At 37.5% G+C, this 27,464-nt stretch overlaps 1 protein-coding gene across 1 annotated transcript in view; it reads right to left on the bottom strand.

The window, feature by feature from the left end:
- Window positions 1–13,859: 13,859 nt before the first annotated feature.
- The window catches only part of LOC149187599 (thiamine pyrophosphokinase 1-like), a 156,092-nt gene continuing 142,487 nt past the window's right edge, over window positions 13,860–27,464 (bottom strand). The window contains exons 4-6 of the mRNA XM_089411396.1: window positions 15,260–15,361; window positions 14,625–14,874; window positions 13,860–14,364 (exon numbers count right to left, since the gene is read on the bottom strand). Coding sequence (XP_089267522.1) covers window positions 14,240–14,364; window positions 14,625–14,874; window positions 15,260–15,361 — 477 coding nt within the window. The 3' untranslated portion in view covers window positions 13,860–14,239. The remainder of the gene's footprint in view (window positions 14,365–14,624; window positions 14,875–15,259; window positions 15,362–27,464) is intronic.

Genomic DNA, 27,464 nt, shown 5'->3' with positions numbered 1-27,464 from the left:
CTAAGTGTACATGCCAAGATATTTCCCAACACCCAAATTGCAAAAATGGAAATTCTTCCTAAAAAAATTAATTTAATTGGGGACATTACATTTACCTGTACTTCTTTGAAATCTTCCAAAGTTTCTTCATCCCTTGCTATTCTTTGAGTGGGCTACAAAAGCTTGAGAACCTTCACTTGTATTTGGAATCTTGCCTTTGGACATGAGCCTAGATTCTTATTGAGTGCAGGCAACCATAGGTTATCAAAGGTAGGTGCATTGTCTCTGCCACTAATGCTTGTTGCAAAAGAATCCCAAGAGTCAGGTAGACCACCTATTGCCATAGCTACCAATTCTTTGTCACGTACTTGTTCATCAATGGCTCTGAGTTGATCTCTTATTTGAGATATTCTTACAAAGTATGATGCCACAATATCATTCTTTGTCATCTTGATATCACGAAGTTGACTCCTTAGACTTACAGATTGATTGATGTTGTTGATGGCATATGTTGTCGCATTTTTTGTTTTGATAAGTTAGAATAAATTAGACAAAAAATGAAAATATATTTACAAAATGTTAAGATAGGATGTGGACAAAAAAGAATATTGAATAAAAAATGTTAGGAAAATATTGTGATAAACATGTCCATATCAAAGAAAATGTTAGGATAGATGCCCTAAAAAATGAAGGCAAAACAAAATGTTAGGTTAGACAAAAAAGAAAAATAAATCAACTTTGAAAGTGTTGCAAATCTAAATGCCACTACTTTGTTCTAAATTTAGTTTGAAAAATAATAAGTTGTGTGTAGTTTGTTTAGATGCCACACTAGGTTATTTTATCCAATTATACAGTTGCATCATAATTGGATTTGTTTTAAATTAATTCTCATAGGTAGAAAATAAATTGGCTCAACAGTTTAATCTGAGCCAATGGAGGGAATAAGGTATAGAGATAGATTGTTCATAAAAAGAAAATATTGGGTTGCTAGTTTAAATGCACTCTGAAAGGATAAGTAAAAATGTTAGGAATAGAAGGGTAGGTAGAAATGTGAAAGTTTGAGATGTTGAAATGGTTATTTCCTAAAAATCAAAACATTAGGAAACATATTGATGACGGGAGTTCGAATAACCAAAGTTTTGACTTTATGTTATTTCATTCATATGCTATCACTCCATTCATTAAATCATCTGGACCCACAGCCGCCGCATCCACCTATCATATCGCGACCCCACCGTTCATTCCCCGCTCACATGTTAAACTCCCTCCACCTCACCTCTCATCCTACACACTCCTCCATAATCATATGGCTCACACTCCCTTTCAGCCCTCATTTGTCGTCCGAAGTTTATCGGCCGGGGGGGTTGCCGAAATGGGAAGTCTTTAATACCGCCAATATAAACCACAAAAAGTGCCTTTTAGTCTTTCGAGACTAGAAATCCTAAAACCACAAACCACTCCGTCTTACCCCCAAACACGGTATCCTTCATAGCTGTTTACCGCCGCCCCACGTCACCTCCATGTCATGTTTCACTTCATATCTCCCATCCAATCATTTGCCGCCTATCCGTTGCCCATTCATTTCTTCTCTTGCGCATTTATAACCAAATGTCCGTTAATTAACCCGTTGGATAATTAATGAACTTTCAAACGTTCAGCGCCACCCTCCCACTCCATTTTTCTCTTTATAAACACTATGTCATGCATTTCAAAGGTTACACAGTTAACTTTTGCGACCAAGATTATTCTTCAAGCCCGCCTGCTCAACAGCTCAGCCATTGTCCGACATTCTAGCAGCCACTTGTCATGTTCGCAAGCACATCTTCCAGGTCCACTTGTCAGTTACCTGTCTCCACTCTGGTAACTCTTTTTACCATTTTGTCATTTACAGTCTGCATTTTCATTTGGAAAAATGCCTCCCAAGGGAAAAACAATCGTAGAAGTTTCAAATCCTCTATTCACCCACAAATTGATTTCCACCATACTCCATTAGTTGACAAGGATTGAAAAATCATTGAGACTTCTTCTCAATTTGATTTATTTGAAATTTATTGCTGGTGGGAAGAGCAGTTAATTGACCAGAGTGATGAAATTGGGCTTTGGGAATCCCAATTACCCCACTATATTTTTCCACAAATACACAGAGCTCTAGAGTTCGTGAGAAAATGCCAAGAATCCTATGATCCCAGCCAGAGAGCCATTATCTCACCTACTGGAGAAATCCTCTGTCCCATTAACGCTGATTCAATTGAGAAAATGTTGCAAGCCCCTGCCAAAACACCAACTCATCCTTTTTCTCATGAAAACCTAATAGAAGCTTATAACAAACTGAACTTTACCAAGAGATCCCAGACCCTGGAACTGGTTTTAGCAATTGGTAGTCCTCTACCAAAGAGAAATCCCCCTTATGATTCATCTATATTTCCTGATAGAACCAGGCATATTACTACTATCATGTTCTATTTTCTTGGTTATCACTTTGATCAGTCTGTCAATGAAGCCATCCTTGGTTTCTTATCCATGTTTTCCTCGAATTCTAAGCCTACTGTTATTTATGATTTCAATCATTTCATAGTTGAAACCATACATGAGCAGTTTGTCAAATTTAACTCTGAAGAAGTATTCAAGTATGCTTCAGTACTTGTGTATCTTTTTTATATATTTTCAGGGAGACAAATTCCCATTTCCTTTGCAGAAACTTGATGAAGAAGGACAACAACAGTCAATGATTTTCTAGACTTCAATGGGGATGAAGGAGAAAGAATAATTCACATACAAGCAGTTCATAGAACTATTTATTCATCCAGCCCTTAGCCTTATGAGCAACACTCCATTACCAAGGATCAGTGAGGAGATTGTCAAAGAACTTCAGTTCATAGATCAAGCTACAACAGGAGATTGGTATTGCTACCAAAACTACATAGAAATCAGGGTTTTTGGTTGTGAGCTTCCACCCTACAAACTGCCAAAGTACCTCCCTGTTAGAATCTTTGCACTGGAGTACTTGAGGAAAAGATTGAATGCAGATGAAGTACATTTTGTAGCTGCCAAAAAGAAATCGCAATTTAAGCTCAAAGCTCAAGTTGGTCCCTTCATTTGTAATACTAGGGCAGCAGGGGAGGAAGTAATAAGTTGTTAAAAGAAATGAAATTTGCTCTCATTTTCTCTTGGTAATATGACCCATTGGGAGTCATCTCCAAACTCGGGGTGGAAAATAAGTTCACACCATATCATCATACAACTAGGCCTGAGATAGAACGGTTCAAGAATCAGTTGGAATGGACAGAGAATACCCTCTAGGAGGCTGAGGAGCAGGCAGTCTCTACATCAAATATGCAAACTCCCATTGCAAAGGAAAAGATTGCCAAGAGAGGGAGGGAAGAACAATCTTCACCAGCAACAGAGGCAACAAGCCAAGGCCTCAAGGTATTTCACAGGAAAAAGAAACAAAGTGTCTCTATGAATATTGATTCACAGTCTGGTGAACAGTCTATACAATCTCCAACTCAGTCTACCACTTCTCATGAACAGCAAATAGTCCAAATTGTCAGTGGCATTCCAGAGAATAAAGAGGAAGACATCTTCCATGTCTTTAGTGAAATCAAAAGAAAGAATGAAGAATTAAAGTTAAATACTAACACCAGTTCTGGAAGCATTCTTCAAGCTCTCAAGCCAAGCTTCTTTCAGTGTTCAACTATGAAAAGGGGAAGATGCAAATGGCTTTCTTGCAAGCCCAAGTTCCTCAGCGCAAGACTGCAGCGCAATACCAGAAACACACTTCTTTTGAGTTCAATGTCCAAGATGTGCATCAAATTGATCAAATTGAGATGCACAAACAAACTGGACAGATGACTGCTTCAACCTTGACAAACACTGCTATGAGTTTGTCAAAAATGCAAGTTACATTGGCCAACATTCAGTCACAACTAAAGTTGGAGAAGGTCTCCTCATTAGCAAAGGATACCAAGATTCAATCTTTGGAAAATCTAGTGCTAAGGATGGGATATGATCCCTAAAACATAAATGTTGGAGAGGAGCTCATTAAGAAAAAGAACACTGAAGTTGTAGCACTAAAGAAACAGCTCAAACTACCAGCGTCTGAGGATCCAATGGCCAAAGAAATCGAGGAGACAGAGACTCAAAAGTCAAATATGATGAAGCTCATCATAGAGCAGAGTTTTCAAATAAAACAAATGGAGCAGATGGAGAAATTGGTTAAGGAGAAGGAGGAAGCTATCAAGAACATTCAAACTTCAACGGATGTAGTCTCTCTTGCAGCAATTCCCATCACCAGAGTTTCTACTACAGCCACTACATCAGCAACAGATATAACAGAAGGAGCTGAACAGCTTACTAACGTTGTTCAGAACCTGTCTATTTAGACAGGGGAAATCAATAAACTAAAGGATGAACTCAAATAATTACGGCTTATGAAGTCTACATCAGACAGTTCACACACAATTGAAACAAATGGACTCAAAGGCCAAGTGGAAGTGTTGAAGAAAGAACTCACATATTCCTTCATAGGAAACAAGTTGGGTTTAGCAAAAGAAATTATGTGGGAAGAAATCACAGAGGAAATCAAGGAGATTTGGCCCTCCATTAAGATAATATTCAATCAGAAAGATCTCTTGGAAAAAGCTCAGGAAGCAGTGGAATCCATAACTAGGCAGCTAGAGGATATGCCAGAGACTGCCTCTGATATAATCAAATTTCTGAATTCCAAGGATGACTATGAGCTTGAGGAGTTAAGGATAAGTGACAGAACTACAACAATATTATACGTAAAGAATATTATCACTAAGAAAAATCTCATCCTTCAGCTACAAGAAAAGTGCAGCAATGTTAACAACATAGTTCAAATATTTTTCAACAAGATTGAACCTTTGGTCAGCAAAGGTTTACCTTCTATGATGGTTATTAATGATAAATTGATGCCAATTGAGGATTATGTCAAGAAGTTAATAGAGGTGGGCACCCATGCAGCTTCAGTAGCCAATATCAAAGGATCAGCAACACCAGCTCTCATAGTAAAAACACTCTGGGATTCTTTCTTCATCCTAGATGAAATCAAGCATATATTTTTGGTAAAACCCACTTTTACTAAATACACCGAGATGGATGAAATCTACAAGAGGGTAAAAAAGATTTCTATCCCATATAAGAAATGTTGGGAAGATATTACAGATTTACTCGATTAAGGATTATTGAACAGCATTCAATTTTTTAGGGAATAGTCAACCAGCTTCAACCACTTTTCAACTTTTTCAGTCATATTCATCAAATAGCGCAGCACCAAAGTAGTGCCAGATCATTAGACAATTTCATTTTTGATTGTCTAAATAATTTATTTTGGTAAAAGCAGTGCAGGATATTTTTCGTCCTATTGTTGTATAAATACCTCTCTTCACGAGTTATTCAGGGTTGCACCCTTCAAGAAGCATTTCTAGACATCTTATGTAATCAATCTTTCTGGAAAAGAAAAGGATTCTGAATTCTGTTTTACACAGCTTGTGTTTCCTGTAAGTTTTTCTAGTGTCATTCATTATGTTTCTTTCTTCATATACTTGTGTCTTGCAGAGATAACTAGGTAGGAATAATTGTATTTCAATCTATTCCTATAAGCTTTCTAAAGTGATAATCTATAAAGAGAATGAATTAATGGACTGTTTGTCTAATTAATTCCCTCAAAATCAATAAATCATCAACGTCTTTTGTAGGCTCATGTGTATTTTCTCAAACCTTTAAACATAGTTTAAAGGTTTTCATACTTATGATTGTTTAGCTTTCAATTTGAAAGCTGTGGCAATCATATTACTTTTATGTTTCTAGTCATCATCATAAAAGCTTTTTCACTGTGTAAATATTTATAGCAGCCCTATGCTGAGATATTGATATTATTCAAGAGGTTAGGCACATCAGTTTTATATCTGTTTCATCCATTGGTCTCCCAAATTAAAACAAAACCCCCAAAACATCTATCTTAGATGCTCTGGCATAATAGCTAACCATTATTATCTCATAGATACAACAGCATATAATTCAATAAGGGCATTATACATTTCCTTGGAGGATTTGAGATCAACGATATAAGGAATCAGATGATCTCTAACAAATTCCACAATGATGCTCATGGCCAAGATGTCATCCTCATGAAACTTGTCATTTCCTGCTTGATTAGCTGGATCAGTAACTTTTTCCAAAACAATACCCAAGACCTTATGCCTTGCAAGCACTAGGTCAATTCTAGTCTTCCATGCCCTTTAATTTGCAGCTCCTTCAAACTTGTTATCTGTCTTCATGAAGGAATTCATGATGAAGATGACCATTCAAAACGAAAGATGTAGAACCCCAATGCTCTTCAAAGTGATCTCAATGCTCTTCAGGTAATCTCAAAGCTCTTTCCCTTCACCATAGCTCTGATACCATGTTGATTTTCTAGTGCAATCAAGACTAGCACAATTTTTCAAACTGATAACTACTTCCAAATTCCAATGATACAATTAGACTTCTTAGAGCATTCCAATCATTAGATAGTTATACATGAAAATTTTCAACCATTAACTTCTTCAATAGAGCAATAGAGATCACAATAAACAATGAGACAAGGGACACCAGAATTTAGGTCAGCGACTAAGGAAAAACCCAAAGGGGCAAACCCAAATATCTTTGCTTATGAGATAGTTCAATTCATCAAAATGTACATTAGAATATTCCAATCAAAAATTGCAATCTTCTGACCTCAAAAAATTCCAAGTCAAACCAGTCAAAGAAGAGAGAAATAGTCAATGCTGGTCCAAGTCAAACTCTGCAACAGAGGGGCCGAATTTGGGCCTGAGGTAGCTAGTCAATAGGGGCCAAAATTCGTTCAAATCACAGTCAATGATCCACAGTCAAAAACTCGGTCAAATCACAGAAATTGACCTGCAGTCAACCTTCGGTCAACAAGCCAGAACAAGAGCAGAACTTCGGTCAACCTCAGTCAACGAATCAAATAATTCCGGCCTCCAAGATCAGTCAAAAGTTTGGTCAAACATCAGCAGATAATCCCAAGTCAACGCTGGTCAAACAGAAGTCAAATCGCTGATCAACACAAAATGAATCTTCATCTTCTTCTCCTCACATGTGTGGCTTAGTCACCAGATTCAGCGAATTTCAACGAACAAGTTAGAAATTCAGCGAATTTTAATCGAAAACGAATTTAATCGTTCGAGTTCGCCGAATTTTATGGCGAACTCCAATTTCATCACGAATTCAAATTTTTTGCCGAACAAATTCGTTTAGGGTTCGCTGAAATTCGTTTCAAGTTCGAAAAAGTTAGTTTAAGTTCGTTTTTCTCGTGCGTTTTAGAAAATTGCCTGCAGCTCGTGGGTTTCATTGTTCGCCGAGTTAAAACTTAAACGATAGACTATAGTTCCATTGTTTCATTGTTCGAACTTCGAAGGGTTTCATTGTGGTCTAAACTCTGTTGCAAACTTGCAAGTTGCAGTCCAGTCTACAGCTACTGGGGGGTTTCATTTCAAAAAACGTCTTCAGTCTACAGCTGTCGACGCATCTCTTGACCGAGGTCCGACTCTCCGAGGACTCTTGCTGCGCAGCCGTCAGGCTCTCACTCTCACTGCTTAGGGTTCAACCTTCAGGTAGGAGCATTTTCCAACGTTTACGGTTTATTACATCACTGAAAGTTGAGTCTCTGTAGACTGTAGACTACACCATTCCTATTTGGCATACCTGTTTTCATATCACGCTAGCTTGAGAGATAATCTAGATGACAAAGTGATTAGTAAAAAGAAAATAGTTTTAAAAAGTGGATAAATGCTGCTACAAGGTGTATTTGGTTAAGTGGAGGGTCTACCGAATACATAATGTGTAAATGTTTACTTGATACTGTTCCATATGTGATTTCCTTTGGCACGGTGATTTGAGTTTGCAGATCTCTTAATCTGTTTGAGGCACTGTTTTGTAGACTTGTGTTTTAATTGCAGTTCTTAGCTCTCTAACCAGATTGGATCCAGAGTGTTGAACTATGCATCAAACATTCTTAATCAGAATGACAGCAGATTTTAAGCGAAGTTTTGAGCTCTGCATTACATATCAATTTTCTTGACAGAATGGTTGATTACTTGGGTTTTCATCTTCCACTCAATTTGCAATTTTGCACTCGTGTTGTTCCTCGTGATATTAACTAAGTGTCAACCCTCAGACGTATTACACGTAATTTAATTTTGATTTTCTTTTCCTGTCTTTCAAAAGTTTTACACACTTCCTTTTGTTGTTGGCTTTTCTATGCATTTCCAATCACCTTTGTTCATATGCCACACCTGTAAATTTCTTTCACCATTCCTTTTGAATGTAAATTGTAATCATCTTTCTTGCAGTGCAAACAAATTATGGTACTTCTTTTGCCATCTTTGAAAACAAAGCATTCATTTAGCGGTTAGATCAATCATCAGCTACAGGCTACAGCGTCTACACTCCATGGAGTCAGCATCTGTTTTAATTGTCATGGAATTAAGACTCTGTTTAGCAGGCATTACTAATAATGCAATCCCACATCTCAACTTTTTTCAATGTGAAATTTCATTTAAAAGTCATTGTAGTTGAACTGTTCGTTTTGTTTCTTTTCTTGCCTTCAGCAGCATTTATATTTACATAAATCTTGTAACTTATTTCCACTTGCTTGGCATTGGAAGTCACGTAAAACAAAACTGTGATGCAGTGTTTCTAAAAAGATAGTCCAATTTGAAACACACTTTCATTAAGCTTCAATTGAACTTCCAAGTTCCAGGTTTCTGTGCAAGAAGGTAGAAAGTTCACTTACACAGAAATGTGATATGATTCCTGCTCAGCGTTGTATTCAACTCCACATTGAAATTTGATACATGCTAAAATTTAAAAACAGTTAGATCTGAACAGTGAAGTGTATGGCCTCAAGCCTGTTATGAAAATTCTGAACTGTTTTTAGTTAATTGACTGAACTTTTCTAAACTGTTTTTAGTTAATTGACTGAATTTTAACTAAAAACAGTTAGGGTCATTAAATCTTTTAGATCTGAAGTGTATGGCCTGTGTAAGAAAATAAAAAGCTACAGCAGTACACTGTTTTGAATCACTTTTGTATGGCCTGTGTAAGAAAACTGTTTTGAATCACTTTTCCTTTTTCTAACTAATGAAAATGTAATTTCAAAAAAAAAAGCAAACATTTCAGACTTCAAGTCTTCACCAGTGTTCAATAATCAGAGGTTCAGAACCTTCAAATTTCAATGGCACCCCCAAAATCAACTGTTGTAGCTTGGAATTTTGTCCAAAAAGATTGTTTTAATCTTTCATGTCAGCTGTGTGGACATAATTTCACCAGCACTTTAACTAGAGCAGTGGATCACCTTCTTGGTATTAGCAATGGAAGTGGAGGTGGTGTTGAAGCCTACACTAAGATCACCGATGAACAAAAAGCCACAGTGCAAAAAGACCATTCCAATTCACAGATGCAAAAGCAGAAAAGGGTAAATAAGAGGCAGCGAATTGAGAGGGAGATTGCCATGTCTTCCTCCAACACCATTAATTCAGTTTCAAACATTAGTGGATCAAGTTCTACTCAAGAAAAAAACAGGTGGAACAAAAACATTAAATCAATTCTAGAAACCTGTTGAGAAACAGGAAGTTGATGATGTTGTTGCTGAATATTTTTATGCATGTGTAATTCCCTTTAATGTGGCGAGGAGTCCATATTTTAAAAATGTAATTAAAAAGGCCATTGATTTTGGGAAGGGCTATGTTCCTCCTGGATCTGAAGCTTTAAGGACAACTTTGCTAAAGAGAGCAAAAGACAAAGTGGCAAGAAAGTTGGCTGATATTAAAGAGTCTTGGAAGCTTACAAGATGCACAATTTTGAGTGATGGTTGGTCAGATTTGTGTCATCGCCCATTGATCAATGTGCTTGTTTATTGTCCTCAAGGGGTACTTTTCTTGAAGGCAATAAATGCAATGGATCAAGTGAAGACATCAGAATTTATTTTTGGAATTTTGGATGAAGTGATTCAAGAGGTTGGGGTGGAAAATGTTGTCCATGTTGTTACAGATAATGCATCAAATTGTGTTGGTGCAGGGAAGCTGATTATGGAAAAATATAATCAGATTTATTGGACCCCTTGTGCAGCTCACTGCTTGGATTTAATGTTGCATGACTTAGCCAAATTTCCTTGGGTCAATGAAACAATCTGAAGAGCCAAAACAATTTCAAACTTCATCATCAACCATCGTCTCACTTTGAACATATACAGGAAGAATGCATCAAAAGAGTTGTTGAGGCCTTGTGATACAAGGTTTGCCACTTTTTATATTACTCTGAAAAGAGTTGTTGAGGAAAAAGCGAGCCTAAGAGCTGTTTTTTGCAACACTGAGTGGGAGAGATCTACCCTCTCAAAAGAAACTAAGGGGAAAAATGTTGAACAAATAGTGCTCAATAATGGCTTTTGGGAAAATGCAAACAAGGTTTTAAAAATTTGTGGCCCAATTGTTAATGTGCTCCGCATGGTTGATGGTGACAAACCTTGTATGGGTTTTGTTTATGAAAGCATTGATCGTTGCAAAGAGACCATTGCAACTGCTTTTAATAATGTGGAAGCTGATTACAAGGAGATATGGGATTTAATTGATCATAGATGGAAGATGATGCATAGTCCATTACATGCAGCAGCATGCTATTTGGACCCTAGATTGTTTGGGTTACCAAGACATAGGGATGAAGAAATCATGAATGGACTTATCTAGTCTATTGAGAAGCTAAATCCAGATCCAAATATTGTAGGTTTGATCAGAAGTCAGTTGAGGGCATACAGGTTAGAAGAAGGGTTATTTGGAACACAATCAGCAAAGTATGATAGGAGCAGAAGTGATCCAGCAATATGGTGGGAATTTTATGGTTCAGGGGCACCAGAATTGCAAAATTTTGCAATTCGTATCTTAAGCCAAGGAACAAGTGCATCAGCATGTGAAAGGAATTGGAGTTCCTTTGACCACATTCATTCCAAAAAAAGAAATAGATTGTTATCTGGAAGATTATAAGATCTTGTTTATGTTCGTAGTAACTTGCAGTTGGCATTGAAGAATGTGGCTAAAGAGTCATCCAATTCTTCTACTCCGTGGATTGATCCTTTTCCAAATGCAACAATGGATGATGTTGATTTGTACATTGATAGTGACATAAACACTGACAAGGAATTCATTGATGAATCTAGTGCTGAAGCATATAGCGGATTCACAACTCATATTGCTCTTGATGACATAGAACTTTTTTGATATAACAAGTGGGCAACAGGAACATCAAGAATAAAACTTGTGTTCCTGTTTTAGATTTCTAGTTTACTTTTTGCATGAACAATTTTCTAAAACTGCCAAGCTACTTTAAAGTTTAAACTTTTGAGTTTATATATAATTATATTTTGATATATTGAGGAACGAATTGCTCCCATTATTGGTTCACTTCATGGTTTACTGCCTACTGTCATAAACGAAAAGAGGTCTGAAAACATATTAGAGGCTTAAGTTTATTTCCACTGTTTGCTTGCTTCAATCTAACCTGAAAAGGAGTGGTGATTTTAGGACTGTTTTCAGCACTTGGTATTAAAGTTGACTGTTGTCATAAATGATAAAGGTTCTTGGCATCCTTTTGAAGGTTATTTACTATTATCTCAATCCTTTTGAAAATGCTCAACTTTTTAACAAAACAAAACAGTCTTTTACATGTGAAATAGAGTTACCTTTATGGCAACTGTTTGGTTTTTTCTGATTCTGATTTTGCTGCTATTCCCCATTTACCATAGGAGGCTTTGTCAGATGTGCTTTCCTCTTGGCACAAGTCATACTCTTTCTTCATTAGCAAATAAAAAGCTCTTCTCAGCTTTCTCACTTTCCCAATTAATTTCAAAAGGGTTTTGAAGGGTTTATAAGACGATGGTAAGGCTCTTAGTGTTAAAGTTACGGACTCCTTATCTTTTATGTGAACACCAACCACTTCAAATTCATTACTGACCAATCTAGTCATGGTTAATTATTGTACTTTAGTGTCCATTTTCTGTGGCATAAACTACATGCTTTAAATACATTATACAAGCCTCATCAACAATCTCAAAAATAATTTTCAGCTTATTCCATTTGATTTTGCATCATGTACATTTGTAAATTGTTTTATCATAAATTCAGTGATTGACAAAGCTAAAAATCAACAGAGCTCCTCTTTTTTGTTTTCAAATTTAGTGATGGCGAGAGAGATCTTGGTTGTTCATGAGTAGAAACCTTATTAAAATAGCCTCTCTATATTCAACCACTCTATGAGTGGTGGGATCTTAAAGGCAATATCCCTGAAAAGTTTCGTTTTCACCAATTAAAGTGTACTAGGAGTCTAGAGATACTGATGGGTTTTGTCTATCATTAGGAGCTTAAGCCCATGCAGCAGATCCAGAAATTTTGAAATGTGAAATAGGATGTTTGCTGCCATACCATTTCTCATATGGAGTCATATTTGTGAGAGGACGAGTAGATGTTCTATTGATGACATGGATTGTGGAAACAGCGATCTATTCCCAAAATGGAAGTTTCATTTTCTTGGAGTGAAGCAAGCCACCAACCATCTCCATGATAGCCCTATTCTTCCGTGCTGTTACTACATGTTACTACATTTTACTGTGGAGTGTAAGGAATAGTTCTTTAGCAAGATTCTGAAGCATATAATTTGGAGGATAATTACAATAAAGATTAACATTAAAAGGCTTGAAAATGACCAAAATTGATCACACATAATTTATAAAATTTAATAAATTTTCTAGCCTCTATTCTCTTGCTAAGCCAAAAATTTATTTGAATTTGACTTTAAATTGATTTATATATATATATATATACATTTTTTTTCAAATTTCTATATGTCGAACTTTATCGACAAAATTTTAGTTGCCGAACTTTATTCGAATTTCATGGTCGCCGAACTCGAACTCGAACATGAACCTGGTGACTTAGATGTGTGGACAGATTTCCTTGTTTCAGATCAAATGGATTAGTGAGTGAGATGCCAAATGAGGTCAATCGAACTCCAATATCTACATGTGCTAGGAGGAGGGTTTTGACCATAGGGTCAAAGCCATTCAAGGAGTAGGGACGACTTGAGCAAATGAGGCCAACTTGGTCAACATAAAAATATATAATTTCTCCTTACTTTTGCCAATGTAAATACCAACCGAAGCTACCAATTTTCAACTATTTCCATGTAATTATGTTTTACATACTGTAGATGATCCTTACAAATTCAGGAAACTAAACAGTTTATAACATGCTTTTCTTTTTCTGAAATAAATATATCTCAATAACATCAGACCTTTTATTTCAAACTCTCATGTTATGCAAAACCTTGGCATCCAGCATAATTTTGTTTTAGAACTATGCTTAGCTATATTTTATTTTACCCTAAAAATAAGAAATAAATATATCTCAATAACATCAGACCTTTTATTTCAAACTCTCATGTTATGCAAAACCTTGGCATCCAGCATAATTTTGTTTTAGAACTATGCTTAGCTATATTTTATTTTACCCTAAAAATAAGATCCTCCTAATGCGTACCATATACAATTTTTTTCCTTCGCTGCTAAAAAGCTTTCTCTGCAATGCTTCAACTAAACAGATAATAACAGTATATTCCACAGTTGAGCACCAAAATGGTAATCAAAACTGGTTTCATCACTGTTGCTAACTTGCTACTATGAATCCATGTACTAAATTCTAGATAGAGATGGCCCTAGTCTCTTCAACCAACGTAAGAAATTGAACATTAAGTTGGCAGTAACAAAAACTTGGTAAACACCACCAAAATTACATCTGACCCATCGAAACTTCTCCGAAAGGGAAAATTTCTATAAGATGTGATGCTTGGATGAACCATTATACATTCAGACGTGCCACTGTTTCAAGAATTGTCAGCAATATTTATTCCATACAAATTAAAATGCTCAGCTGAATTATGTGCTTCCCGTAAATCAGAAGCACAACATGATAATAAATGTAAATTGATCACATGAATATACACAATAAATATAAATTGCCATTTACAATTTAATGTGAATTTTATCACTTGAGTCACTTTCTTTTCCCATTGGTATCAAATATAAGCATGGGTAATTACTACCCTCGTGTTCTCCTGCCCAGTTTTTTCTAGAATATAACATCAGGCCTTTCCCTGTGGATTCCTTGAAAAAATCACTCGAAATACTGGATCAACATGCTGAATTTTTAATGGATGATGTCCAAAGTAAATCCACATCAGAGCATACTGTCACCTTTTCATCTCTCAATATGTTTGATGTGCTAATTAGAGAACCAAAACTCATTGGAGTCTTATCTGTAAAATTAAGAGTCAAGACAACCATGAAATTTTACACACAACAATCAATTGAAAATCAGAAGCAAAGTTTGAATGGAAGATCCCTCCCAACTTTTGACAGTATTTTTTCCAAGTTTCATCTAAAGCAAAATATTCACCCACTTCCCCTTCTTAGAACTAAAGCCAATCACACTCATTCTGTTCAAGTGCTCTCTATTTAGCACATATGCTAGAAACAAGAATCATATTAGGATAGAAAAGCTTATGTTTGTACTTACTCAGATCCCATTGCAGGCCACTAGTGGTAGTACTCTGAGATGGTGCAGCAACAGGAACGAGACCACAATGTGGCCCTTCAACTGAATGATCTATTAAAATCTCATGGCGATGGGTTTTGGGAAGAAGATAAACAAGACTATGATTGCTCAAGAGAACAATTCGAATGTTTAGAAATGTATAAAGAACATTGATATTTCCCAACTCATGGTCAAATCTTCCTCCAAGAGCTCCCACTACAAGAAGAATCAACTGGAAAGAAGATACACATATTTTAATAGAACAAGCACATGACTAACAAATAAAAAATGAATACTTCAGGAAACGACAAACTATAAGCCTAGCAAGGAAGGAACACAAACTCATGATCAGGTTTACAATTATTCTAACTGAAAAAAAAAAGATAAAAAAATATATATATATATATATACACACACACAAATTGGAATAAATTTCCAGATAAAACTTCTCTGCAACCATAGGTCAAATACTATCCCAATGCCCAAAAGACAGTCACCACAATATTGTATTCATCTTTTTCTAAAAAGCACCTAACATAAGACTGGAAAAATGTCATGATAAATATACAGCTTGTCTTCGAAATAAGTTGGGCGTGTGACTATTTCAAGATACTTACATTAGACTTCTCCAAATCTGGTGTGCAGTCTCTTATGAAAGCTATGCATTTGTGAAGATCTGTTGTATCCTGATCATATGACTCATCCAAAATTGTTGAGCCCTGAAAGAAAAAGTAAATATATGATAAATACAAAATCTGGATTCTACTACCCGCATTATAAAACTCAGTGCTACATTTTTTCTTGAGACCTGGGGTCTTTCGATGATAGGTAAACCAAGTTAGCTGAAACCTGCAGATACAGGTAATCAAGTAAACAGTAAGACACAAGGCAACTACCACTGACCTTGCTATCGAGGTTATACCCTGGATTCCTCGTACTCAATACTTCACTATCATTTTCTAATTAAAAGAGGGAATCTATAGAGTTTTAGGAAGCATTGGGATGAAAGAACAACTCCACTATATAGGAATCATCCATTGATCATGACACCTAGTGGAAAGTAGAAAACTTTATATAAAAAATAAAAAATAAAAAAAAATAAAAAAAATAAAAACCAAAACCTTAAAGAACTAGCTCACCTAATTTAATTATCCTGTTAGTCCATATCCATGTGGCATGTAATTTGAAGCAAATGCACATTTAGATTACCAACTCTATTGTAATTGAACAGAAACACAGTTAAACAAATAACATAATGGCTTCTTCAAATGAAGATCCTTGCTCTAGATAGCATCATTATATTATTTGTCGTTCATCTTGATGCTTTCAGAGTGGAAAAATCGGAGGAATCAACTTAGAGGAGATGTTTTATTGGCAGGACCCAGTTAAGAGAATTGGAGTCTGAAACATTCTAGAGCCATTTTAAGGCCTTAAATGACTTTGTTTTGGGTGTAGAACTTTCCTGCTTAAGCACCAGACCCCATGACACTATTCTACATCAGAGACCTTTCCAACAGTGCAAGAAGACACCATTAAGAGTTAATATGCAAAATTTATGCCTCCCGGAAGTTGACTTATTTTAATTGACCACCATAACTCAAGAGGATGCCACATTGGGCCCCGTTACTCATAGAAAAGGGGCTAGCCACATGAAGACTATGACGAAGACTCTAGAAGGGTCAAAGTTGTAAAAGTTGTAACTCTAGTAGAGAGTTGAAGGAATCAAACTTAACCCCTAGTTGGCTTTCAAGCTATGTTATCACTGAACCACAAGGAGGCAAAGGGGTTCCATTCATTGTACCTTGTTTCACAGTAGAACAAAATAATAAGGAGTAGGAGTGAGAGGGCATAACAAAGGGAGTTAGTGTTTTGTAGCAGCCTATCAAGCCACAGGTCGAAGGTGACTCCATAGAGAGTGCATTCTCCTTTGTACTTGCATTATTTGCACCCCAAAGAAAGAGAGCGCAGAGCAACCTCACCTTCCACACTCCCATCTGCTCCATGTGTTAATTTTAGGGAACAATGGTATGTTCTATGCTTTAGAGCAATTTTACTTCAATTTCTTTATTAGCCCAGTATCAATATTCAGATTAACAATCACATCAACATGATAGTAAAATGAAGATAGCACATAAACATAAATGGTAGAAGACAAGCCAAGACAAGAGGACACAAGATGTCGCACCAGCTAGGGACAAACCCCAATGTGGGGAAACCCTTGATCAAATCTTCCTTTAGTCTTCAATAGTTTAGCAGAGAGAAATAGTACAATTTACAAATCTGATAATTTATAACAGCAGCAAAAGAGCCCTATCCAGAGAAGTCAACGCTGGTCAACAGAGAATATTTGACCCTCAGCAAATTGGTCAACTTTAGTCAACTTTGGCTTCCAAACAACAAGATAAAACAGCCCTCAAAACAGTCAAATTCAGCCTAGTCAAAGTTTGTTCAAACAGCCCACCTGCGGTCAGCCCTCGTTGTAGTCAACGTTGGTCAAACTGTCCTGAAATTTCAGCCTACTGAAATTTCGGCCTCCTAAAATTTCGCTCTCCTGAAATTTCGGATGTGTGGAGAGAGAGAGGCCCAGAAATCCGTACCCAATCAATGAGGAGAGAGAAAGAGAAGTGTGAAGATGAGTTCATCCAAATGAGGCTAAGTCACCTTTTATTTATATGCAACGTTGAGGATGAATAGACGTGACTGTTGGGCTTCTGATCTTACATAAGTTCGCTGGCCGACCTTGACAATTTGACCATAATCAAAATAAATTCATAACTTCAGTTGTACATGTCAGAATCGGATGATCTTTAGATCAATCCTACACCTCTCAGAGAGAGGAATCCAAGAAAAATATCAGCTGTCATAAATAAGATGACCCATGTGGATTTTGGCCCTAGTTGCCAATTTGAACACTATGCTTCACCTTGTACACCTAGCGTGAGCCTACTACTGATTTGCCCTCTGGTCATGGCATAATCGTCGAGACATCGTTCTTCATGCTGGAGGAATATTCCTCCACCATGGCATCCCACCAAACCTGCTGAGAGGTTCCCTCCTCATAACAAGAAGGCTTTGTGTCCAACAACTCAATCATCAATGCCATATATTCAGCGCACCTTTGTGGTTGCTTGCTCTTCTTAAACATAGAGATAGGAGTCTCAACTCGCTCGTGGGCCTCCTAAATTAACCTCTCGTGGCTCTCTTCCTCCATATGATGAGTCACTAATTGAGTGGATGCCTCCACTCATTCTGGTCTCTCCTCATCACCCTACAATGACTCCTGGTCATCCTACTGTGTGACCCACTTGCTACCTAGTTGAGACTTAATGTCATCCTACTGTGTGACCCACTTGCTACCTAGTTGAGACTTAATATGTGATAACGGCTGAGGCTCCTGCTTGGGAGCAAGTAACTCCTCCTTAGGTACTCCAACCTGCTTTCGCTCCAAGGATTCCCTCAAAGCTTTTCCCTCCTCAAACCTCATGTCCTGCTTCATAATTGTCTTCTTGAGTGATGGTATATACACCCTATATGCATGAGATGTCTCACTATAACCATGAAGATTCCCTTTTTAGTTGTGGGCTATAGCTTCTTCCTGCTCTCTTTGAACACGTCGCAGTAAACTTTTGTCCCAAAGATGCGGAAGTGAGAAACATCAAGCTTCTTGCCTGTGAAAGCCTCCTCTGGTGTAACTCGTCCAAGCACTCAGTGTGGACTCTTGTTTTGCAGAAATATTGTAGTGTTGCATGCCTCTTCCCACAAAAACATGGGTAGCCCCTAGTCATGCAACATGGCCTTGGCCGCTCCAACTATGCTGCGGTTCTTCCTCTCAGCCACCCCATTCTGCTAAGGATTATGGGGTGTTGTAAGCTCTCTCCTAATGCCCTCCTTGGCACACACGTCCCTGAAAGCATTGGAGACATATTCCTCGCCATTGTCACTCCTCAATGCCTTCATCTTCTTCCTGGTCTGATTTTCTACCAAGGCCTTAAACTCCATGAACTTGGAGAAGACCTCCTCCTCCTTCATAAAGAAGATCCATGTCTTCTGGGAATAGTCATCTACAAAAGTGACATAGTACCTATGTATCATGAGAGATGGAGAAGAGAAGGGCCCACATACGTCTGAATGTACCAACTCCAAAATCCCTTTGGCTCAACTGTCTCGGCCCTGAAAGGATGACTTGGCATACTTTCCAATTGTGCACCCCTTGCACACATCATGTTGGTCAAATGCGCACTGTGGTATTCCTGTGGCTATCTGCTAAAGGATCTTCAACGCCCCATGATGCAAGTGCCCCATGCGTCTGTGCCAAAGTTCCCCCATGTCTCTACTCTATGCATTTTCTACCTTGTAGCTCAAGGTTGTGCATGCCTCAACCCACAACCTATAGAGATTCTTCATCCTCACAACAATTTGCTTCATTGATCTAGAAGCTAAGTGATTTAGGTAAGCCTTACCTCTACTGAAGATGACATCATAACCCTTGTCCTCTAAGGTAACCACTGAAACAAGGTTCTTCTTAAGGCCTAGAACATAGAGGAAATCCTTGAGATGGAGACAGCTCCCAAACTCCCTCTAAAAGCTTACAATGCCAACTCCCCTAGTCAAGTACTTGCCATCATCTCCTAGCTCAATGTGAAATTGCATGTCCCTCTCCTTCAGTTGGCTGAAATACTCTTTGTTCCCGGTCATGTGGAAGTATGCTCCAAAATCGATAATAGATATACCATATGTTGTTTCCCACTGAGCTTGCCATGCAAGCTATCAATGAGAAGTCTTTCTCGAACTGAGAAGAAAATTCATCTACCTCAGCTGATGCATCCACATGCTCCTTACCGGACCCAATGTTTTAAAAATCGGTCAACTTGAACCAAAAACCAGTAAAATTGGTCGGTTCATTGGTCGATCGGGTCAAACTGGTACAAAACTCGGGTTTATTTCCTCTTCGCCCGAAATTCACAAAAATCGGTCCTAACCGGCCAGTTTAGGACAGAACCGGCCAGTTTCATCCTAATCCGGTCAGTTCACTTCTAAGGCCCTGGCAGACCCATACAGTGTGGTTCAATGTTGCACGAAGCGGGGATGACACGGGAACGTTTTTTGGAAGCAGGGACGCAAAACCGTCATTTTCCAAAAATCTAGGAAGCGAAGCATCTCGGAAGCATCTGCTATATATATATATATATATATATATATATATATATATATATATATATATATATATATATATTATATTATATTATATTTTTTGCATTTATATTAAAAACATCCAAAATACCAAATTAGTTGTAGAAGACATGAAGACATGCATATTTTTACATAAATCAAGATAGATATGGCATCCATTGTACATCAATGATTAATTATTCCAGCATCAACCATCTACAATCTAGATTCCTCTTCTCTTGTCTAGCCTTTGCCTCTTCTTCAATTCTATAGGGATTTTAGTCAACACTGCCTAATTTTGATCAAACAGCTTAATCCAAGCCTTATAATATGGTAGAGAAAGCTTAACATGCTTGATCAATGATTTTGACTTGAGTGGAGGGTACATAATTGCTAAGGCCATGACAAAGGAGTTCAACGATCAATAAAACCAACACTGAGGTACATATAGGGCTTGTTTCTCTTGATTAGATGCCAATCACATGCCCTCATACATGATATAATCCAATGAAACGCCACAATCCCATTGATGCTGAAAACAGTTAAGTCTACTGAATTTTGAATGGGATATGAAATTCTATTTTCTCCATATGAAGTCTGATGAGGTTGGAACCACTCTCAAACATCCTGAGTCATTTCATGGTAATGTTAAAATTTTAATTAAAAGGATTGAAATGAAAGATAAAAGAGAATGTCACTTTTACTTTAAGAATTTAACATTACAATTTGGGAGCATCTAGGAAGCATCTAGAGAGCATCAAGGGGCACCTTAGGAGTATTCGGAAAGTGTAGTTCCTCACAAAACAATTCGGAAATTCCAAAAACAAAAAAACAAAAAAATCCCCGTGGAACTGTCGACCTTCTCTTGGATCCGCTTGCGATCCGTAGTGGATACACGCTCGAACCTCCACATATCTACACCCGATCCTTTCCGGATCCCCGGATTAGCAAATAGGAACCGCCAATCGGGCAATAGGAGCCACAGATCGGGCTCCCACGAATCCAATTTTGTAGGAACCACCAAAAAAAGGAGGAACCGCGGATCCGATTTTCCGATCCGCGGTTCCACCGAAGGATCGATGGCGGATCTGTACGGCACGCAGATCTGCCTTTGGATCCTTGGGGGGGGGGGGAGACGGTTCCTGCAACACTAGTGTGGTTTAGGAAGGTTCCAAGGTGTTTTGGAGGGAAAATAAGGGTTGTTTCCCTCCAAAAACACCCTCTCCAAGCCTTTAAAAGGAACTTACCCTTCTCATTTGGAGTTTTTGTGAGTTTGATTGGGAGCTTGGAGGGTGTTGAGTTTTTGTTGGAGTAGTGGAACAACAGAGAGTTTGAGCTAAGTAGTAGTCATCATGCCTCCAAAAGCCAAGGATACTACATGGGCTCATTGTGATATGGTTGATGGCAAAATGAACTGCAAATATTGTCAAAAACCTATTGCAGGAGGGGCTATTAATAGGTTCAAGCAACACTTGGCTGGGATAGGAGGCCATGTAAAGCCATGTGGAGCACCAAATGAAGTAATAGGGCATATTAGGACAAAATACCTTCAGAAGTTTGAGACTCAAGTCATTGAACCAATAGAGAAGTTTGTAACTCAAGAAGTTGCAAAGTTTGGGAGTTTAGACTCAACCAACTGAGTTTGATCATGATGAGAAGTTTCAAGTGATAATGTTGATCACTAATATCATATATGTAGATTTGTAGTAGGCCAGTGGCCCCATAGTTTGTAGGCTTTGTTTTTAAACTCTAGAGGCCATTTAGAGTCTCATTAATTATATATTTTGTTGCTGATATGTATTGCACTTGGTGCCATTTTGATATATTCACCTTTACATGGTATATATATGAGCAAAATTTGCATATTTTGTGTCTATTGATTTGGAATAACGGTTTTAAATCTTAAAAATTGTTTTTTTCAATAAAAAATAATTATTTCATGTGTTTTTTTTAAACCGGTTCATTGAGATCTAACTAGTCCCAGTTTGACCGGTTTCGGTTTTTAAAACTATAACTGAACCCCTTCTTCCTGTTAGGACACTTGGTGGCATAGTGCCCAAATTGATGGCAATGGAGGCACTTGATCTTGCACAAATCTTTCTTCTTCCTCTTGCCTTCTAACTGGACTTGGCCTTTCCTTGGCCCTTATTGCCCTTGGCTTTTCTACCTTTGCTTGCCAAGGCAAAGCTCTCCTCGTCCTCTATCTTCACTGATCTTCCAGCTCTCATCCCTCTCTGGATTTCTTCTTGGACGCAATCTGACCACAGTCATTCCTAGCAAGGAATATTTTCTCTGCCACTGACTGCACCCTGGGAATTCTTCCAAGACTTATGAAGTCCCAATAGTGCAAGACTCCCAAGGTAATTGTCTACTATGGTCTCACCCACTCCAACTAGCACATCCCAAACCTAGGTGAACTTGGAAAGGTACGCAATGATGGGCTCTACTTTGCTCATCCAGATATTTCTTACCTTGTCCTTCAGAGCAAGCTTCCTGGCATCACTAAAACCCTGATACAAATCTTAGATGGGTTTCCAAATCTCATATGTTGTCTTCTTCTCATGGAAATGAGGGATAATATGGTCTTTGACCCCCTCAACAATGATCCTCTGGCCATGGTGTCATTCTTGTTATGTTGGATCAATTGTTGACAATCTAGAGGTTGGACTATTTGATTCTTCACAGATTCTAGAACCCCATTATCTTCCAACACCACTGAGATCTGCTCCTTCTATGAGCAGAAGTTCCAGGCTCCCTCTAAAAGTGATCTACCCTTAGTCCTTGGAACGCCATGCTACTATCCAAAAACTAATGTTCAAAAACTCTAGCACAAGCTTTCTCCCTAAACTATGCTCTTCACTAACTGGTCAATTTGGTGTTGCTCTTTATGTTGAACTCTGCTCTAATACCATGTTAATTTTCTTGAAACTTAGCACACTACTTAGATGAATTACTGAAAACAAGGCAACTGGAAATGAAATCAAATTTACTTTCATCAAGATAGAAAGTTTCTTAACAATATATAAGCAGCGGAAAAACACCAGAATTAAAACACAAGCACACAAATTGACACGCTTGATTTACCCAGGTAACCCAAAAGGGAAAACCTACTTTTTTTGTTGTGGAATTTTATTGATTGTTCTTTGAGCAATTGCATCTATTACAATTCACACTACTTTCTACAACCAGCGATCTGTGTCTGAGAACACAACTTTTCTCTTGCTGAATGGCCTTGACTTGCCCTAAGAATCTCTAGTCCCTGCTCCTATTTCCTTGCACACTGGAGTGTAATGACCCATCTACTAGTACAAACGAAATGTGAATAATTAGCATGCATATGATAGCTACATATGCATGCGTCGCCTACACTGCACTAGTAGTCATATTAAATTATGAAGAAATTCCAAGCATAGGATAAAAGACGTAATTGTTGAAGATATTAAATAAATATCTAACTCGCAAAAATATATTGGAATATGTATTTTAGTATGTGTCGTCATCATAATAGGTAACCATAGAACATTATCCAAAAGTTCTAAATTAAATTATTAAAGTTTAAAAGGGAGTTATATTGTTATAAAAGAAGTAACTCTTAACTAAAGGTTAAACATTAAAAGAGGTATAATATAATAAAATATTAAATAAATCTTAATAACAAAAGGACTACGTAATATAGTTTGGTATCACCTAAAACCTTATAAAGTGATGAGTGTCAAAATAAAGTGTGACTACCTCTTTAATTCACTGTGAGGAGCCACATAATAGACAGGAAACACAGCCAAGGCAATGAAGGATGAATGAGCGGTGGTTCTAAGAAATAAAAGGAGAAGGGAGTAGGACTGAAAGGGGATTTTTTGCTGCTGGGGAGCACAGTGTTGAGAGGAGGAAAATTTGTAACAGAAGATTACAGACAGTAAGGACTGAGCCTTGTTTGTTCTTGAAGTTTTTGGGCACAGGGGAACAAATTGCATCAATTGAGAAGCATTCTGGACTGAGTACCTAGGTTGTACTCAGTTTGACTAGGAGGTTTTGGTCTTTTGGTAGCGAAAGCGGAAGCAATTCTGAAGCATCTTCAACCACAGCAAACCAGGCAAATACTCAACAGCAAATTAATGAATTCTGATGTTATGAATTCTAGTTAAACTTTAAAGCAGCTTTCATATTCTGTTTAGTGTAGATATCTGATTAAATAGTTTGGAGCCCTACATGGAGCCCCTATTTCCTTGCGCACTTCTCCTGTTTCCTAGCACACAATTGAGCTGCTCCTATTTTCTAGTGTAAATCTCCTATTTCCTTGCACACTTGTGGCCTCCTATTTTCTAGTGCAGAAGCTCCTCAATTTTGGTAAACCTCACACACAAAGAATGATCTCACAAGAATGATCGATCTTGTGCCTTCATTGTTCTCTTCATAGACAGAATTTTGTAATATTCTTTCTTAAGATTTCCTCCAAATTGTCACTGTGTTTCCTAAATTTTGTTGTTTTACTCAGTGAGAGTTTTTGTCAAACACTTCATTGACATACGGCTGTAAGTGCTCCTTTTACAATTTAATTCAAATACGACACACAAAGACTATTACATGCCATAGCAAAGCTTCAAACAACTTGACTGATTTATATATATTAAGCCCAGAAAATACATTTAAAGCCAATACCAATATAGAGGATAATAAATCTGTGCTTGGGCAGCTCTCTAATTAATTTAACATGAACATACACAGAGAATGCAAGAAATAAAGAACCTGGTATATTTCTTTCAACCAGATAGCTCTGAGAATATCAGTCCACCCAAAATGAAGGCAACAATATTTATATATCAGACCTCCTCAATACTGGACAAGCTGCTACAAGATAAGAGAACTCTGCCCAAACTGGAGACTTAATTCTAAAGCGGATAACAGGTTCCTTTCTTAAGCTCTGGTCACATGAACTCAAGGAGAAATCGGTCCTTCTTCCTAGACATAAATCTCTGAATTTTGTGCCACGGACTTCAAGTAAATTTGCTCCCTTAAGCCACGCAGCCTTGGAGGAATGACTGTTGGTGTTAAACAAAATTTGGCCTCCCTTTTTGAAATGACACAGCCCTCTTTAATGGTCATAAATCGATCTTCCCTTAAGACATAGATTGGGCTTGCTTTGGCACTAAAATTCTAAGTGTCATGACTAATTTGCCTCTTGGAGAAGTGATGAAAAACTCAACCTTCACTGATTGTAAACCTTGTTTAAAGTCAAATCTGGAATATGCAATTCATCCCTCTTTCCTTGCTTCAGATCTGGAAATATAGTTCTGGTTGTGCATATGATCTAGGCAACAAATCTTGGCCTAAGTCACAGGACACGTCCCTCATGGTCTCATGTCCCGTATTTCACGTGTCGAACATGAAAACCGCCCTAAAACATGTCAAAAACGTTTTTCTTCGTGTCTTCCAATCAAGACACGTGTTTTGAACGTGTCGAAAACGTGCCCTAACGTTTTTGGTTCTTAGGACACGTGTCCCATGAAAAGTGACATTTAAAACCTACAACATGGTTTATTTTTGGGTTTTTTTGTCATTGTTCACCACCGAAGTTGAGTTTTCTCGTCGCTGGAATCCAATTTGTTGTGCAGTGTGAGGAATTCCATCAGATTCGAGCACAATGCTCACAACTTCACATCGACCTGGACCTGGAGATGTAGGAGACGAGCATTCGCATGCTTTGCTGAGAGTTTGGAGCACTTAAAAATCTTGTAGTTGTGTTATAGCCTACGAACATAACTTAATTATACATGAGTGATCATGTATAGATCGTGTGTTGAAATAAAAGTCCCAGCTCCCCGTCATGTGCTCATTGCTCACTACACCTTCGAGGTCTAAAGGGAGGGAAAGCTCGATTAACGCTCTGGTCAATGATCAACAATGAAGTTTGAACACATAAATTTATAATTCATAAACTACCTTATGTGAAGTTTGAACATGATCAAACTTGTTTGAAGTTAATAACAAAAATTATAACATGAACAATGAACATTGAACTGTGAACATCATTGATGTAGTAAATTAATAAACTAACTAGTAAATTACTAAATAGTAAATAGTGTATACTAAATACTAAATGGATATCATCATAATTCATATCTATATGGATCAAGCACTATATTTCAATATTTATATATATATATATAATATATATAACCTCTGTTACACGGGAACCGCTCCCGAGAGGTGGGAAACTCGTTCCAATGGTTCCTACGCTTCCGAGAGCTTTGGAACTCTATGGGAACGTTCCCTTTTCAGCGGGAGCTGCAATGGGAGCTTTGAAGAATTTTTTTTTTGGAGTTCCAACGTTCCCTAGGGTTGGGGAATACAAAGCTTGTAGAGAAATATGTTGAACTGCCCACAAAACATGAGCCTATGTTGAAACCTTCGCAGGAAGAAATGCCAAAGACATCCTTAACACTGATATCCTTAATTGAGAAACTAGAGCAATATCTTGATGGGTTAAGGAAGCGTGTCGCACCTCGATGTAAGGGTGATATCTGGGATGTCACACTGGTGAGTATTTCTTTCGTTGTTTATGTATATATATCGCAGAAGATTGTGTGTGCATATTGTATGTGGCAATCAATGCTTAAACATTAGAGTTGCTTTACTTTTTCTCTTAAGAATAACAAAAGAAACATATGTAAAATTGTTCCTTTGTATTTTTAAGCCAAATTGTTTCAAAGGCTGGTCATGTGTCAGAGAACTGATAATGAACTTGACATTTTAATATTTTATATATATAAAATGGAGAGAGGCACCCAAAGAATATATTTATGTATAAGAGAGATTATATATTTATTATTTATATATTTAAATTGATTTTAATATCTGAATATTTTGATTCAATATTAATTTTAATTATTATGTAAATTATCTAATTAAAAAATATTTTTTTATTTTTTTATTATATAATATTACTACTCCCAATTAGCTGTTTCCTGTAAATTTTGGGGAAACCTCCATCCGTTCCAGACACCCGTACCCAAGTTCCCAACGTTCCCACGTTCCAAAAACTCATGCAACATAGTATAGAACATGTCCCTCGTGTCTTGTTTCTGGGGTTGCTGCGTCTCGTGCAGAATACTCGTATTTACGTGTCCTCCGCGTCTCTTTTCCTCGTGTCATGTGACTTAGATCTTGGCCCTCTTGAAATTATGCAAATCAACTCTTATTACAAGAGCACTAGACCTCCGTTGGCTTTGACAAATAAACCAACTCGGCTCTTTAATAGATGGCACTGGAACAACTGAATCTGGAAAAATACAACTTAAACTCCTCTTTCAATCTGAATGAACGGGATCACTCTAGAAAAATCGGCCTCTGGTTGCCTTCGCAATAGAAATAAATTCGGCCTTACTCCAAGAAGAATAATCCAGTACCCCTTATTGAGATTGGAAACTCGGCCCTTAGAGATGGTATAGTCCTGTTATCAAATTAAAATCACAATGTTGGAGCCTCCTGCAAACAATTAATTCAAATGCTGAAGATTCTCTACAATAAACACAATGGAAGATCTGAAGTAATCTCCCCAAAGAGCTAACAACTAGGGTGGCAATCGAATTCCACCGAAATCGGCTTAGAGTTCCGCTTGAAACCCGTGATTCTGAAACTCGCTTGAGTTCCTTTTCA

The sequence above is a fragment of the Pinus tabuliformis genome, chromosome 3_1, assembly GCF_031772625.1.
Source record: "Pinus tabuliformis cultivar Carrire ecotype Pingquan chromosome 3_1, CPIR1, whole genome shotgun sequence".
NCBI classification, from domain to species: domain Eukaryota; kingdom Viridiplantae; phylum Streptophyta; class Pinopsida; order Pinales; family Pinaceae; genus Pinus; species Pinus tabuliformis.
This window is presented reverse-complemented; position numbering and strand designations above follow the sequence as displayed.